Source organism: Bicyclus anynana, chromosome 1, assembly GCF_947172395.1.
Source record: "Bicyclus anynana chromosome 1, ilBicAnyn1.1, whole genome shotgun sequence".
In the NCBI taxonomy this organism is placed as follows: Eukaryota; Metazoa; Arthropoda; class Insecta; order Lepidoptera; family Nymphalidae; genus Bicyclus; species Bicyclus anynana.
Genome location: NC_069083.1, coordinates 12145269 through 12162266, shown reverse-complemented (window position 1 = coordinate 12162266; position 16998 = coordinate 12145269). Strand labels below are relative to the sequence as shown.

The 16998-nt window shown below is 35.1% G+C and overlaps 1 protein-coding gene across 1 annotated transcript in view; it reads right to left on the bottom strand.

Moving 5' to 3' along the window:
• The window catches only part of LOC112055804 (uncharacterized), a gene marked incomplete in the record, with an annotated part of 126256 nt that overhangs the window by 10316 nt on the left and 98942 nt on the right, over positions 1 to 16998 (bottom strand). Inside the window, 1 exon segment of the mRNA XM_052881184.1 lies at positions 3920 to 4077. Coding sequence (XP_052737144.1) covers positions 3920 to 4077 — 158 coding nt within the window.

The following is a 16998-nucleotide window of genomic DNA, read 5'->3' as shown; positions in this document are numbered from 1 at the left end:
CCTAGAGTAATCAAACAATATAACATACAAACTTTTACATGCCTTAATTATGATGTGAGAAATTGGCGCAGTCGGTAGGAGCAAATGAAATCTGTGTGCAACAGACTTAACAATATAGCGAGCGGGATTCGTGCCTTGTTTAGTATGAGAGGAGCAACTTAAAAAGTACATTTTTCATTTAAATTGTAAAAGTGTACCCCGTCACCAGGTCATGGCCTATATGCGCTTCGGAATGTCAATGAGTCTGCAGTACCTACCGGAAAGTTAACCTCAGTTGGTTTAAAGTTAAACTAACATTCGGCCCGGCGACTGTTTTATTACCAAAGTTTTTATTGAATAACCAATTTGAAGCACGAGAACCCGTATGTAGGGGTCATAAATATATTTGTTCGGGTACGGCTATTTGTCTTGTAGTGAAACATCATTAATCTATCTCGTTTATCGTTCTGGTATATGCGAGGTAGAAGTCACGTAAAAAGAACATTGCCTGCACGAGTGCTTGTAAAGAATTCTTTTGTGAACGAAAATCAAGTAATTAGATGTTTATCATCACCAACGTCACCATCATCTTGCACTTCTTGGCATTTATAGATAAACAAGTACCTAATTATGAAATTCGGATACCTTTAGGACGTAGAAATTAAAAATAAACCAAATCATTAAGATTGTATAATATCCATTGTGTATAGTACGATTATTATTAGTTCCAGTCAGTAAAATGACAAGTGCAACTGTCACTGAAATGCCATTTTACTGACTGGAATTAATAATTGTACATACGATTAATCTGACTTAAGATTATTTAATTTCAGCCAGTAAAACTACATTAAAAAGTGGATGCACAATCAGCGACCAAAAAACGTCCACACCCAAACACAACTCCTTGGCACTCAATTTCGCATTTGCAAATTCAACCTTAAACTCAATTCTTAAAGTTGAAATTGCTCTGAGTTTGGTATTTTAATGACTAAATTTGAATTGAATATTCAACTATATTTAAAGGCCTTTAGGTATAATTTTCTTTACCTATAATTCTAAAACTATCAAAGAAAAGTGGCTAGTTATTAATTGAAATTTTCTACACGATTGTGCATCCTTTTGTTATAAGAGGTCACTATAGTGTAATTTTTAGCCATTTATTGTATTTTTTTACGTAAAGGAATCAAAATGAAAACTATTTCCTGTTGAATGACCGGATATAGAATAATCATTATCAAAATAAAAAAAATATTTACCTATACATAAGAATAATTATGAAATAAATTAACTGCTCATTCCACATGAGCTTGTTGAAATATTTCGTTATTATACAAACTATTGGCCCGAATAATTTTAGTTTAAATTCTAAAATAATTTTATTAATTTAAAATGTGGTACATAATTGTATATGCTTTGTTCACTGTTGAACCGAATATTTGTATTAAACGTGGTTAGTTATTTTACGAGTAAAGTAAAATAAAAAAGTAAAATATTCCGGTTGAAACTTTTCTGTAGGTTAAACTTAGATGCAGAGAGGGTGCATTATAAATTCGCCGCAGGGAAATTTCACATCCAGGTACGCGGTTTCCAAACTACGATATCTATTTTCTGGTTTTTAATATTTTCAGTTATCTCACATTGTTCGAATAACAGATATAAGAAAGCGTTAGCTTTTAGCAATATCTTATGTGGTTCGAATAACCGATGTACGGTTGAGAACCAAGATATTGGAATGGCGACCCGTAATGCATAGTACAGTGTGCATCAACATCTCACTAGATGGACTGTTCCCTATCCAAGTGGCACGTCGATTCTAGAGAAAAATATATGTGAATGACAGATCTTGATCGCGTGACCTGTCGACAGCAAATGTCATTCTCATATATCTTTCTAGTTTTCGAAGCGTTAGCGATCGTAGAAAGAAAATTGACATGTCACTTGGCTAGGGGGGCTGATGATATAGAATATTTGAAGCTAACCAGCAGCTTCAGGCGGCGTTGAATTTTCAAGTCCCTACGTCTATGTCTATCCTGGACCTGTAGCCATGTGGCACGTCGAATCTCTTTCTATAAACGCTAATGCTTCGAAAGCTAATAAAATGTATGGCAATGAGAGATAACCTGATCACGTTGACGTCAATAATGAATGACATTCTCATATTTGTTTTTAATTTTCGAAGTGATTCGTTTGTAGAAAGATAATCGAGGTGCCACTTTGCTACAGGCCCAGTTGGCCTATTCACCAATTTGGTCTTTATTAATAACATTTTAAAATAAATATCAAATTAACTGTGAAATGTCCTAATAAATGATATCCACAAACAACAATAGGCATCGCATGACATTCGTTACATTGAATGTCAACTAACAAACGTCAAAGTTAGTGAATTAGCCTACTGGACACTCATCGGCTTATGTTATATGATGTTGGTGATGATGATGATCTAATATAGATCTTAAGCATTAAATTATTTTCAAACTATTTAGAATAAACAAACGCACACATCAGACAGGGCGCGATCATAAAGGAATGTTTTCTTACTTACCTACTCAATATTAAGGTTGTCTACTTTAATTAAATACTTCTTTGTTAAGTTCACTTGCCCCAGTTCAATTAAATTGTTAACAAGTAAAGAGTTTGACAAACTTTAACCCATTTACATGAGGCAGTTTGGGTACCGTAGGGTCCACTGAAGCGGAGATTTATAGGAGCAAAATTTTCTTTTTAGTGAAATTTCTCTTTAACTAGTTGGAACAGTTAATTAACTGGTAGAAATATTTACAACGCATTAATTTACATATATCAATGTATGTTATTCTAATTTTGTCTCGTTTGTCCAATGGTTAGGTTATGTGGTTTTGAGTTTGAATCCTGGATTAGGCTACGAAATATATCTTATTTTCTTTTAAGAAATTCTCAGTAGCACTCCGGAGTTGGCCAGTTTGTAGTGTTAAAATTAAAAGTAAATTTTTTTTAAAAAAGCTGTCATTTAAACGTTCTAAAAAGAAGAAAATATGTATTTTTTTTAAATTGTAACTATCAATTTATAACCTCATTATATACAATTTATATGATAACAAAAGTTTGTCGCGAGGTTCAATTACCAATCAGTACTTAATGAAATTGAAAATATAATAAAGCTACCAGATAAATTTAAATATTTATTGTAATTGGTACTAGTTTATTCGCAAATTGCGAAAAGAAAAAACGTTTTATAGCGTTTAAATAAAAGTTTTTTTTTTTAAGTTTTTTTTTTCCTTTAAAACCATAACATACATACATTGCAAGTTAAATAAAAGCTTTTAAGAATGTCATCCGGCCTACTGACCGTAGTGGATATCATAAAGTAGGAAGATGATATTGCCCAGTTGACATTGTGATTTTTTTTAACAAAAGGATCTATGGAAACATGCGCTGGTTATTTGATTTGATGTTTATTTTAATAGGTTGTAAATATAGACCAAATTAGTGAATAGGGTAACTGGATGAGATCAGATGAATCTGGTGAGAAATAAGTTTTCTGAAATATCTTTCACTATGAAATTTCGTCGTTCTCTGTCGTTATCAACCCGTATTCGGCTCACTGCTGAGCTCGACCTCGACCTCGAGAGGTGTTAGGCCAATAGTCCACCACGCTGGTCCAATGTGGATTGGCAGACTTCACACACGCAGAGAAATTATTAAGAAAAATTTCTGGTTATTAGATATAAAGTTTCCTTACGATGTTTTCCTTCGCCGTTTGAGACACGTGATATTTATATAATGATTTATTTATTTTGCTATCATCCGCGAAAAGTCGACGAACCCATGCGACAACGTCACCCAGGTCCGACAAAATAAATAAATCATTATATAATCATGATGAACTTCCGCAAAGTAACGCCTGCTTCTATCCAATGTGATATTTAATTTCATACGCATCAAAGTAGGAGGCACTTACTTTTTGGAGGCAGGCAGAACTAGCTGGCTGGTCTGCTTGGTGGCCTCAACGCACGTGCGGCGTAGCCTACGCACGCGCTCGCGTAGCTCGGGACAGTCGTGCGGCTGCCCGATGTGGATCAGGAGGTCGCGGAACAAAGCCAGCTGCACGTTTATGTCAGTTATTAGCTGAAACAACAGAAACTTAGCGTTAATTGTGTGCAGGTGTTCTGCTATTTAGTTTTAAGCGTCTACTGCTGAAAAACTGTAATTCACCACTGTTTGGCTGGGTTCAGTTGGGAAAAATTTCACGCGCGTTATCCAGACGCGATGGCTGTATATCAATACTGCGCGGTACCATATGTTGCCAGTGAAAGAGTGTATGTACTCTCTACATACTTATGTAAAATGTATGATTATCTAGACGCAGATTTTTTTTTTATTCTTTACAAGTTAGCCCTTGACTACAATCTCACCTGATGGTAAGTGATGATGCAGTCTAAGATGGAAGCGGGCTAACTTGTTAGGAGGAGGATGAAAATCCACACCAATTTCGGTTTCTACACGGCATCGTACCGGAACGCTAAGTCGCTTGGCGGTACGTCTTTGCCGGTAGGGTGGTAACTAGCCACGGCCGAAGCCTCCCACCAGCCAGACCTGGACAAATTAAAAAAAATCTCAATCTGCCCAGCCGGGGATCGAACCCAGTACCTCCGTCTTGTAAATCCACCGCGCATACCACTGCGCCACGGAGGCCATCAAATTATAGTCAGATTATAGACAAGAGGATTACGGGCGTTAGATAAAGTACGAGTACATTATGAGTATGATCAAAGTGCGAACGAGTATTTTTACTAGTATATTACAAGTATGATCAAAGTGGTTTAAGCGTTTTTTTTTATAAATTGTAGATCTTCGTTCAAAATTTGTCAACAGTATCTTCTTTAGTTGGCAATGAAAAAGGTATTTTTTTCTTTTTTAATTAAAAAATTAAACAACATAACGAAAAACAAAATGGCCATGTTCAAGATATATACCTAATTTTCTATACAAAACAAAAATTTAAGAAAATAAGTTTGCTTTTCCTGAGATTGAAAGCAAAATGTGAGCAAAACATTTATTTTTCAAAAAAATAAACTATCGAGAAAAGTTTTACAAATTGTGTATTTTGTATAGTCATAACGAAGCTAACACTTTGAAATATCATTTACCCAAATATCAGGCTCCTAACTTTTCCAGAATCTGAGATCCAGAACCATTTGTAACCACCATATTACATATTGGACACTCTTAATGTTTATATTGGGCTAAGTGAAACATCATTGGTGGTATTGCGCTTCGCGTTTCGAGCTCTATCGATAGCCTTGTAATGATTGCAGTAGAGAGTTAGTCGAATGTTTATATTGGGCTAAGTAACAAAATCTTTGGTAGCATTCAGCTTTGTGTTTCGTGCTCTATCGATAGCCTTTTAATTAGATATGCAGCAGAGAGTTAGTCGAATGTTTATATCGGGCTAAGTAAAACATAATTGGTTGCATTCAGCTTTGCGTTTCGTACTCTATCGATAGCCTTGTGATACAGCAGAGAGTTAGAATGTAAAGAGAGTCTGAAACCCGCCAAAGTTTTGATAATAAAAAAGCTAAAATCATGATATCATGTTTGAAAAGAAAGCAAGCCCTGTGATGCTAGCTACAAAAATTCCTTTATTGATTCATGGTTATATTAAGTTATCCCTAGATTTGCGAATTTTTGTTAAAAAACCGTAAAAGTTTTTGTATAACATTGTCGAGCCAACATCTCCCGAATATGTTACGGTGAAAAATACATTGAGAGTTTTTATCTGACCAATATTAATGTTTTGTAATTATTTTTTCCAAAGGTTAAACGCAACTGTAACTTTCCATTAAGTGTAATGTTTTAGCCAATTGTAATTTTATTATTCCATGCAATATTGGAGTGGCGTAATTGGCCGAATTTCTTTGACCCGTGATGGACTGACTGCTTAACGACGGTTTCAATAGCCAAAATACACGAAAGCTTATTAATTTAGCAGTCGACTTAGAAAAACAAAAGTTCTTATTCTTATTACTTTCTTATGTACTCGTAAGTAGCTGTTTTTCACACTTATTGCAAATGGGTGTTTTTGGCAGGCGGGAGGCTTCGGCCGTGGCTAGTTACCACCCTACCGACAAAGAAGTACCGCCAAACGATTTAGCGTTCCGGTACGATGTCGTGTAGAAACCATCAGGAGTGTGGATTTCATCCTACTCCTTACAAGTTAGCCCGCATCCATCTTAGATTGCATCATTACTTACCGTCAGGTGAGATTGTAGTCAAGGGCTAACTTGTAGAGAATAAAAAAAAACATGGCTGTCATAATGACCGACTAATGTGGCAGAATTGCCCAAATCTATAACTATAAGTATAAATAAAACTGTAACAGGTCTAATTCTGTAAATATAAGATATTTTGAAAATTTTTATTCGAGGGCTATACTCGTATAATATAATCGATACTGTTTCATTCTTTGCAGTCCACTGACGACCCAATATCATAATGGCTAACGGCTTGATAGCCTATAAAACTGATCGTGTATTGGTTGCGAATTACATGACGTCATGCCGATCGCAAACTACATACTATCAGTTTTATAGGCTGTCAAGCCGCTAGCGCTGCAGGTATGTGGGTTTACTGGATGGTGAGCGGCTAGCATTAATTGATATAATATTACACAGACTAACGCTACCACAACGCTAAAAGCTAACGTTAAAAATGCTTAACCTTTTGAATTTCTAATGATATGTCTGTCTATGATGAAAACGGCATCAGATCCTAATAAGAAACTATCCTAGATGTTACGGTTAACAAGATTTCATCATCATTCATCATTATCAACCCATATTCGGCTCACTGCTGAGCTCGAGTCTCCTCCCAGAATTAGTGGGGTTAGGCCAATATTCCACCACGCTGCCTAGCCCAATGCGGATTAGCAGACTTTACACGCAGTGAATTAAGAAAATTCTTTGTTATGTATTCCTCAAGGTTTCCTCACGATGTTTTTCCTTCACCGTTTGAGACACTAGATATTTAACTACTTAAAATGCACACAACTGAAAAGTTGGAGGTGCATGCCCTGGACCGTATTTGAACCCATAGGCTCCGATATCCGGCAGAGTTCATATCCACTGGGCTGTCATGGCTCAACGGCTTAACAAGATTATATTGTTTATATAAAAAACGAATAATAATATTATATATATATATAAAAAAGAAATTGCGAGCGAGGCACTATGTTATATCTATGCGAATAAAGTTATATTGTGACAGCAGACCTGCGGCAAATAGAGTAAAAAGCGTTAATAAAGTGAGTGCTGCCAATTCTGCCGGCGCTCGATTGTTGATTGACTAATTTGTATCTTCAATAAAAAACGGGCCGCGGTTATTGAATCTCTCCCGGCAATAAATCGTGACAGATTTAGATCGTCCTGTTATCGTTTATATGTTTGTTTGTACAACGTTGATTTTATAGCTATTTAACTAGCTATATTATATAATCAAGCTATTTAGACAGTAGTAAAATTGTTCGTTGATGGGGCAGTTTTGTTTTATGAGAAAAGCTCGTTATATGTTTATATGACCTCGTTTTAGAAATGGACATTAATATCACTAATATGAGCATATCGCCTTCAAAAATAACAAGATTTCCTAAAGTTTTAGACTTATCACCTATCAATGCATACATTTAAGTAATATTATGTTAAAAAAATATAATTCGAGGTTTCTACGAAATGGATAGAATTCCTTAATTACAAAGATGCTTGGAGACTATTGTATCAACTTCCGTTTTTAGACAAAAAGTAAAATAAATTGTAATAAATATAACAATCATTGTAAATTATTAAAATTACAAATATAGAGATTTAATCATCTAAAAATCAAAAAATATTAAACCAAAACTTTAATAACCACATATACGTATGTTGAGTTAAAGTAGATTATCTGGTACAAAGCTAATTAGAATCACACTAAAACACACACCTGCAAACACACACACAGACACACACACACACACACACACACACAGAGAGAGAGAGAGAGAGAGAGACACACACAGACGCAATTATTCTGCATGTTAGTTTTAATTTCTATTAATCCAGATCTTTCATGATTGTTAAAATTATTTTTATTATAGGAAATTAATTCATTAAACAGGGCATTGTAAAAGGACTTATTTTAACAATAAATTTCGTTTCATTTCATTATTATTGAGTGGTGAAACTATGATTTAACAACTGTTGTGTTTGTTGCAGGTTCTCTCAGCAAATCATAGTTTTTCGAATCGATGGTCAGTACAAACAAACAAATCTGACGTTTTAAAAAAGTGTTTTAAAAGTATAAATTATACTTATTATAACTTGAATGAGTTTTGTATTTAGAATTTTTGTGTCACAATATACTTAAATCAAATCCCTGCCTGCGACCGATCACTGATTGACTAATTTGTATCTTTTATAAAAAGAGGGCCCTGGTTATTGAATCTCTTTCAGCGATAAACTGTGACAGCTTTAAATCGTCCTTTAGCTAAAAATAGATTATTATCTTTTCAGAAGCTAAGTTATTCGTAAATGGGCGGTTTTGTTTTATAAGAATAGCTCACTCTATGACTTTTGTCGTTCACAGAGTCACAATAGAGAAATGGAGTCGCGTTAAATGGAACGTGATGTTTTATTCTCTGTTAAAATTTACTGCAAGATTTTAAAAACCAAAGCTTTTTCTACCGATTCCATATACAATAACAGAGCGATAGAGAGAATCACGGAAAGATAAATTGATTTTCAAATGGAACAATTCTATAGCTACAATGGAAACAATCGAACTATTCCAAATTTTATCGGATAAAAAGTGAATAAAGTCGCTTTTGTCACAAAAACAATCAAAGCATCAAATGAAAAACTAGATAATGTTCAATAGACACTTAATAATAAGAAATGAGGATAAGGCGGCTGCTTGGATAGACTACAAGAAGGCCTATGATTCAGTGCCTCATTCATGGCTTATGGAGGTCATGCGGTTGTACAAGGTCGATACAACACTATGCTCTTTTCTTGAGTCATGTATGAGACAGTGGATGACAGTTCTTCGTCACCCAGGCGCTTCTGAGTGTTCTGAATCGAACGAACTGATAGGGATTAGGCGAGGTATTTTCCAGGGCGATAGTTTGAGCCCTCTATGGTTTTGTCTAGCCCTTAATCCTCTCAGTACTTTACTGCGGGATTCAGGGCTAGGCTTTCGCCTTCGCAGGAGTGGTGAGCTCATATCTCATTTGCTTTACATGGATGACCTCAAGCTGTATGCATCAAAGCGCACAGACCTAGTGTCATTGCTGAAGATTACTTAAACCTTTAGCAATGACATAAGGATGGAATTTGGTGTAGACAAGTGTGCGGTCATCAATGTAGAGCGAGGAAGGATACTGAGCTCCGAGAATATAGTTATTTCAGAAACTGTCATTCTCAGATCACTCCTTGAAGGCGAGACCTATAAATACCTTGGAATGACAGAAGCACTTGGTATTGAGACAGGGAATATGAAACAGGTAGTGAAGGAACGCTTCTTTGGCCGCCTGAAAAAAGTCCTAAAAAGTCTTTTATCAGGCGGTAACAAGGTGCGTGCCTTCAATAGCTGGGTCATGCCCTTACTCATATACACTTTTGGCATTCTAAAGTGGACTCAAACTGAACTGGATTCCCTGGACTGTAAAGTCCGCAAACTGCTGACGTCATACCGGATGCATCACCCCCGTTCATCTGTAATGAGATTGTACATCCCACGCAAGTGTGGAGGACGTGGCTTCTTAAACGCCAAGAACCTCCATAATCGTGAGGTGTGCAACCTCAAAGATCATTTTCTCAAGATGAATGTGAGTATGTATCAGGATGTCGTTGCAGTGGATAAGGGACTTACCCCGCTATCCCTAGGCAAAGAGAACTGGCGCAAACCTATAGTAATTAGTAACTCAGATCGTGTGGCAATATGGAAGCGCAAGGAGTTGCATGGACGATTCTACAAGGCCCTTACTGAGCCGGAAGTAGATCAAATAACATCTGTATCTTGGTTGCAATTCGGTGACCTCTTTGGGGAAACCGAGGGTTTTGTATGTGCAATTATGGACGAAGTTATAAAGACGAGAAACTACCGGAAACACATTATGAAAGATGGCACTCTAAACATCTGTCGAGCGTGTCATCGTCCTGGGGAGTCCCTCAGGCATATTGTGTCCGGGTGTTCTCACCTTGCTAACGGCGAATACTTGCACAGACATAATCAAGTAGCCAAGATAATCCACCAACAACTTGCTCTTCAATATGGCCTTATCGATTTTGAGATGCCTTACTATAGGTACGACCCAGCGTCAGTTCTTGAAAATAGCAGTGCATTGCTCTACTGGGACCGAACGATTATCACTGACAGGTATATTGTAGCCAATAGACCTGATATAGTGCTAGTCGATCGGTCAGTGCGTCGTGCAATAATTGTTGATATTACTGTTCCACATGACGATAATCTGGTTAAAGCCGAAAAGGAAAAAGTATCAAAATACTTGGACCTTGCTCACGAGATTACCGCCATGTGGAATGTTGAGTCAACTATTATTGTTCCGATAGTTGTTTCAGTCAATGGTCTTATAGCGAAAAGCTTCGACCAACACCTTAAGAAGCTATCGCTTAACTGTTGGATCAAGAGTCGGATACAAAAGGCAGTGACTCTTGAGACGGCGCGTATTGTGAGGAGGTTCCTCACTCCGGAGCCCTGACCACCGGTTGCTTGGGCACTCAAATGCCCCGCAGCGGGAGGGTGAATTTTTTTTTTATAAATTTTTAATAATGTTTTGTATTTTATACTTATATTGTTAAAAATTCAAAAAAAAGAAGTAATAAATAAATGAGAGAAAAAAAAAAGAAATGAGGAAGAACTTTTCAGTCGTTTCTAGTGAAGATAAGACAGCTTTCCCTTAATATAAACGCGATGATAAAAAGTGAGAGTTTTTTTTTCAAACTTTACAAGTTAACCCTTGACTACAATCTCACCTGATGGTAAGTGATAATGCAGTCTAAGAAGGAAGCTGGCTAACTTGTAAGGAGTAAGATGAAAATCCACACCCCTTAAATAGTTATTAAAACTGAAATTTTAACGGACCTCAATAAACCGATTTCAAGTAAGTGGATGTGAAGAATTGGACAGTTCTAGTCGGGTATACATTCCTAATCATCCATCCTTTAATGATGATAAATAGGAACGCTACCAACACATATTGAAGATATTGCCTTCATAATAGTAGGTACGATTCCTTTTACACAATATTATTAATTACGAAATAATTACTTCAGAAAATTTATATTTTTGTATGGGTATTGTTTTTAATTGTTGGTCGATACCTAGATACATATCATCATTATCAGCCGATGGACGTCCACTGTTGGACATAGGCCTCTTTTATGGACTGACAAGCACAACGGTCTCTAGCCGTTAGCATCCAGCGGCTTTCTGCAATCCGCTCCAAGCATAGCTGGCTACATCTTTTGAATTTGAGCCTTCTACTAGGTACAATATACTCGTATAAATTCAGTAATACCTGAGTGAGCTTTTGAATAATATTTTAACAGCAGTGAAAATAACGGGAACAATGAAATCCGAGGCTCGTTATGGATATCACTGGAGATTGGAGCTGATGTTACAAAAACATATTTTTATACGTAATCCATAAAGATTACCCGCAGAACTGTAAAATCCTACTAAAATTATATACGCGAAAATTTGTGTTTGTTTGGATGTTTGTTACTCTTAAACGCCGCTACTACTGAAGCGATTTGCTTGAAATTTGGAATGGAAATAGATTTTACTCTGATTTAACACATAGGTAAGTTACTTTTTATACACAAAAACCATGGATTCCGGAGATTGAACCGGAACCGAACCTGATGATTTTGATTGAATGAATGTTTGTTACTCTTTGACGCCGCGGCTACTGAACCGAATCATCTGAAATTTGAAGTAGAGATATATTATAGTCTGGATTGGATTGGAAAAACTAAATTACACGTGGACGAAGACGCGGGCGTCCACTATTTGATCTTATAAAGTTCAATTGCTCTACTCAATTTGCAGAAGGTATTTAAAAAGGTAAGGTTAAGGTGAAATTCAAATAATTGCTCAATTTAAAAGATAGAGCCATGGTTCCTGAAAATTATAATATAATTATTGAATTAATATATAATCATTTGTAAATATAATCATTTCATTTCATTCATATATAATTATATAATCATTTGAATAAATGTGAATTCTGTGCTTGTGGTAGAATAAATAGTTATTCTTATTAAATAATTATTTAGTTTGTATACATCGCTTAAATATTTTTAAAAGGCGTACCAGCCTAAAAATGTGTGTAGGTATATTAGTACAGTTTTAAATAATGTAATATATTTAAGGTTGTATTATTTAATTTTTGTAAATTACTGTATTCTTGTAAATAAATAAAATAATAAAGCAATAATAGGACTACGTCATTAACACTGCATATCTAATAGCTTATGTACACACGCATTTACTACTGAATAACTAGTAACACTTTAGACAAAATCTAACGTCATAATTAACAATCCGGCTCACTGTTGAGCACGAGTTTCCTCTCAGAATGACAGGGGTTAGGCGTTAGTCCATCATGCTAGCCAAATGCGTTCACACACGTTAAGAATAATAAAAATTCTTAGGTACGCAGGTATCCTCACGATGTTTTTCCTTTACCAAATACGTGATATCTAATATCTCAAAATGTACATAACTGAAAAGTTGGGAGTGCATGCCTGCCCCGGACTGGATTCGAATCTATGCCCTCTGAATCGAAGGCAGAGGTCATATTCATTTGGCTATCACGTCACGTCGCGCTAATATGACTAAAGGTTAAGGAATGAATAAGACTAACAAAAAAATACTTTCTATATTTTGAGCAACGCAATGTTAAAGCATGTCTAAGAAGATATTATAAAGAGGTACAGTTTGTAATGTAGGGGGTAATTTTCGATTTTGAATTCTTTTACCACCAGAAAGGCATAATTTGTGAGTGTCATACGCTATATTTTGACTGGTTTCAAGACTACCTGACTGATCGGCAGCAATATGTAAGGGTTGATGAATTTTCCAGTTCTACTAGTTGTTGTAAATATGGTGTTCCACAGGGTAGCACACTTGGTCCGATTTTATTTTTGATATATGTGAATGAACTCAGTGACATGAAATTTCCAGGGTCAGAAATATTCATGTTTGCTGATGATACCGTGCTACTGGTTAGTGGTAAGTCCTGGGATGAAATTAAGCGAACTGCAGAGGTGAATCTCTCGATATTAACTAAATGGCTTGAAGATAGCTTGTTAACATTAAATGTTGATAAAACGAAATTCATTTGTTTCAGTAAAACGCAAGTCACGTCTCCCAGTACTAACTTTAATATAACTATCCATGGATACCCATGCAACAGATCATCAAATAATACGCTGGGCAATTCTTGTTGTTGCAAGCTATTGTGCAGAGTAGAAAATATTAAATATCTTGGTGTCAATATAGATAGCAATTTGAAATGGGATGTCCATGCAGGTGTGCTATCTAAACGTGTTCGTCGATTAATTTATGTATTTACAAGCTTAAGAGATGTTGCAGACAAAAACACCATTCTATTAACTTATAAAGCACTATGTCATTATTTACTGAATTACTGTATTCTTGTTTGGGGTGCTATGTCGAAAACATATATGTTACAAATCGAGAGATCCCAACGTGCCGTTCTTAAAGTATGTTTATCCTTGCCGTTTCGCCATCCAACTTCTGATCTATATAAACAAGCTAAAGTTCTGAGTGTTAGAAAGACATTTGTCTCTCAAAGCCTACGTTTGTATCATCGTGAATTGGTTCCTTTAATCCCTATAACTTCTTCTAGAAGAAATACATGCCCTAGACCATTAGTTGCAAGCTGTCTTGCTCGTAAACATTACCTATATATTGCTCCACGTATTTATAACTTATTACAAAAAAATAAACTCAGTATCAGAAAATTAGGTAATCATGCTTTTAAGACGTACATATTTAACTGGTTAATTGATTGCGATTACAACTATGTCGAAAATCTAATCGTTCAACATATTCTTTAAACTCGAACACATGAGGATACTTTTCTTAGCAAGCGCGTTCATACACAACGCATACACACACACTCGCATACACACCCACACACACACACACACACACACACACACACACACACACACACACACACGCACCCACACAAACACACACACACACACACACACACACACACACACACACACACACACACACACACACACAAACACACACACACACAAACACACACAAAACACACAAACATTTATTTATTTGTGTTTGATCTTTTTTTACGAATACACCTTTCTTGTTTTGCCTACTACAGATTATCTTAATTAAGTAACAGATTATCAAAAAGTAACACTAATGGGAATCCACTGGCTCCCAAGATACAGTTACAGCTAGTTTGGGAGCCAGGGATCTACTCTTTTATTGTATTAGAAATTTGTTACTGTGTGATTAATAAATATTTTTTTATTTATTTATTTTTTTATTTTATTCCCGTATTCTCACAGGGTGAATCGGCGAGGGGTGGCTAGTTAGTTATATGCGTCAATAATTAGACATACAAAACAAATGTATCGTCAATCGTGTTCAAGAGGAGCCACAAAACAGCACGGCAAATTGTTGCGATATTTGCTGTGATTTATACGAGCGTTTACTACTTTGACGCATAGCTATCGCATGCGAGTATCTGAAGTTAATGGCTTTGTTTTTGTGCTGGAAATTGACGCTAGAACCGAATAGTTTAAAGCGAGGCGATAGTTTCGTGGGTGAAGTATAAGTTAAACACAAGTTCCAATTCTAATTCAAAATTAGTTTAATTAAAGTACCTACTCACTTTTAAAAATTCAATATAAATTCGACATAAAATGGTCTAACCATGTGCAATTAATTGAAATGCGACAGAAACTAATTTTTAAGATGTCTAGTATAATAACATCTAGTAGTTTTAGAGTGATACAATTTTTAATAATACTTGTTTTCTATCTTGTGTTTTTTTTTATAAATTGGCTATTAGTGTGATAGTGTCATGATGAAAAAAATTGGATATTCCTTATAAAATAAGCCATAAAACTGATACAAATCAATTTTCCTGGATGCAGGCGGCTCAGGATCGTGATGTTTGGAAGGCTCAATAAAAGACCTGCGTCCTGCAGTGGACGTCCATCGGCTGATGTGATGAAATTATTTGTTCAGTCCGTATACTCGAAAACATAGGGGCTAGGGTACAACAAAAGAATGGACAAATAAACCTCCTGGCAACATGCAAAATCGTAATCTGCATGCTTTTCGGAGAGTTTTAAGTTAATTTAAAATGTCCATGTGTTCTAAAATTAATATTTTCTGGGGAAATAATATTTCTAGTGTAAATAGATCTTAGAATGTGTCCCATATACGTATCCTTATAATTATGGTGTTGCCAAGTTTTACGTATTTTAAAATGCAGGGATATATATATATATATATATAAAGGCGTGTGTTACATGGATAGTCGGAATCATTTGAATTATTTTGTATGAACACATAAAAATTTTTTATTTTTTAGTTAAGAAATATTAGTTATACAGATCGGCTCCTATAACTCATCAAGGACTTGTCAACACCTTGAAGTTATGGGAAATACTCCCGAGCACCCTGTATATCTGATATCATCAATACAAATTATGTCTGTCACTCATAAAGGTGGTGAACCCGGCTCTAATACTATTTTAGTTTTTGTACAACCAAATCATTAATATCGTACGCTATTACGTGTTGTATACAATAGTTTAATAGGAATGCCGTTAGTGGTAAACGCGCGATTACCGGCAATCATGTAAGCAATTTGTAGGGCTATTCAGGATCATTAGAGGTAGAGTGTTATTTGTGAATTCCTTATTTTCATATCAAAAGTTACGTTAGTGCTTCAGATTACTAAAAATACATAAGTTACTTTTTTATTTTATATTTACCAACTAGAATTGCTTGTCTGGAATATTCGTTGGCTGGAATATTGATTGTCTGGAATATTGGTTGTCTGGAATATTGATTGTCTGGAAGAGATCGCTCATTAGCGATAAGGCCGCCGATTGTACATTAGTTTTTAAGTTAATTTCTTGCTTGTTATTATTCTTTTTGGTGAACAATAAAGTATATTTCATTCATTCTTTCATTCATAGAATAATATATCTATTAATAAATGTTTTATTTTATTTATTATATTCTAGTAAGTAAACACAATTTTGGATCATCAAAAATCTTCTTCTCTGTTACAATCTCCAACCAGGAATTCCGGAAGTATAAAAAGTATGATAAGTTCATTTGAATATTTTAATAGAGGATCTATAGTTACTTAATTACATGGTTCTGTAATAATATTTATTCTTTCTTTTTCGGTGAATTCTTTAACGGCGTTCGTTGATGCACAATTGAAGGTGGGTGACCATAATATTGTCTTAGCCACAATACACTGTACCAATTTTAACCGACTTCCAAAAAGGAGGAGGTTCTAAGTTCGGCTGTATGTATGTTTTTTTTTAACAGTAAGATTACCTACACATCGTGTGATTTCGTTTTAGCGATATATCCCAACAGAACAGAAATTGTCTCTAAACTAGACTGAAGTTTAAATTAGTAGAGCAGTATTTTTATACAATCTGTTTTTAAGAACATTTTTTACAACTTCAAAAGTTATATTAAATAAAAGTTTAGTGTTAAAAAAATTTAATTAATTAAGTTCATAAAATATGTACCTACTAAGTACTTACATAGACTAATTGTCATTTACATAATGTCCGAGAAGTAGGTCTATCATAATTTTTGTTTGCGAAAACTTTGCAATTTATTCCATTAACAAATGTGTACAATAAATTACACTAACTAAAACAATAATATTTAACTAAATTAACTACCTAAACCTATTTTAAAAATGAAATTTACATAACA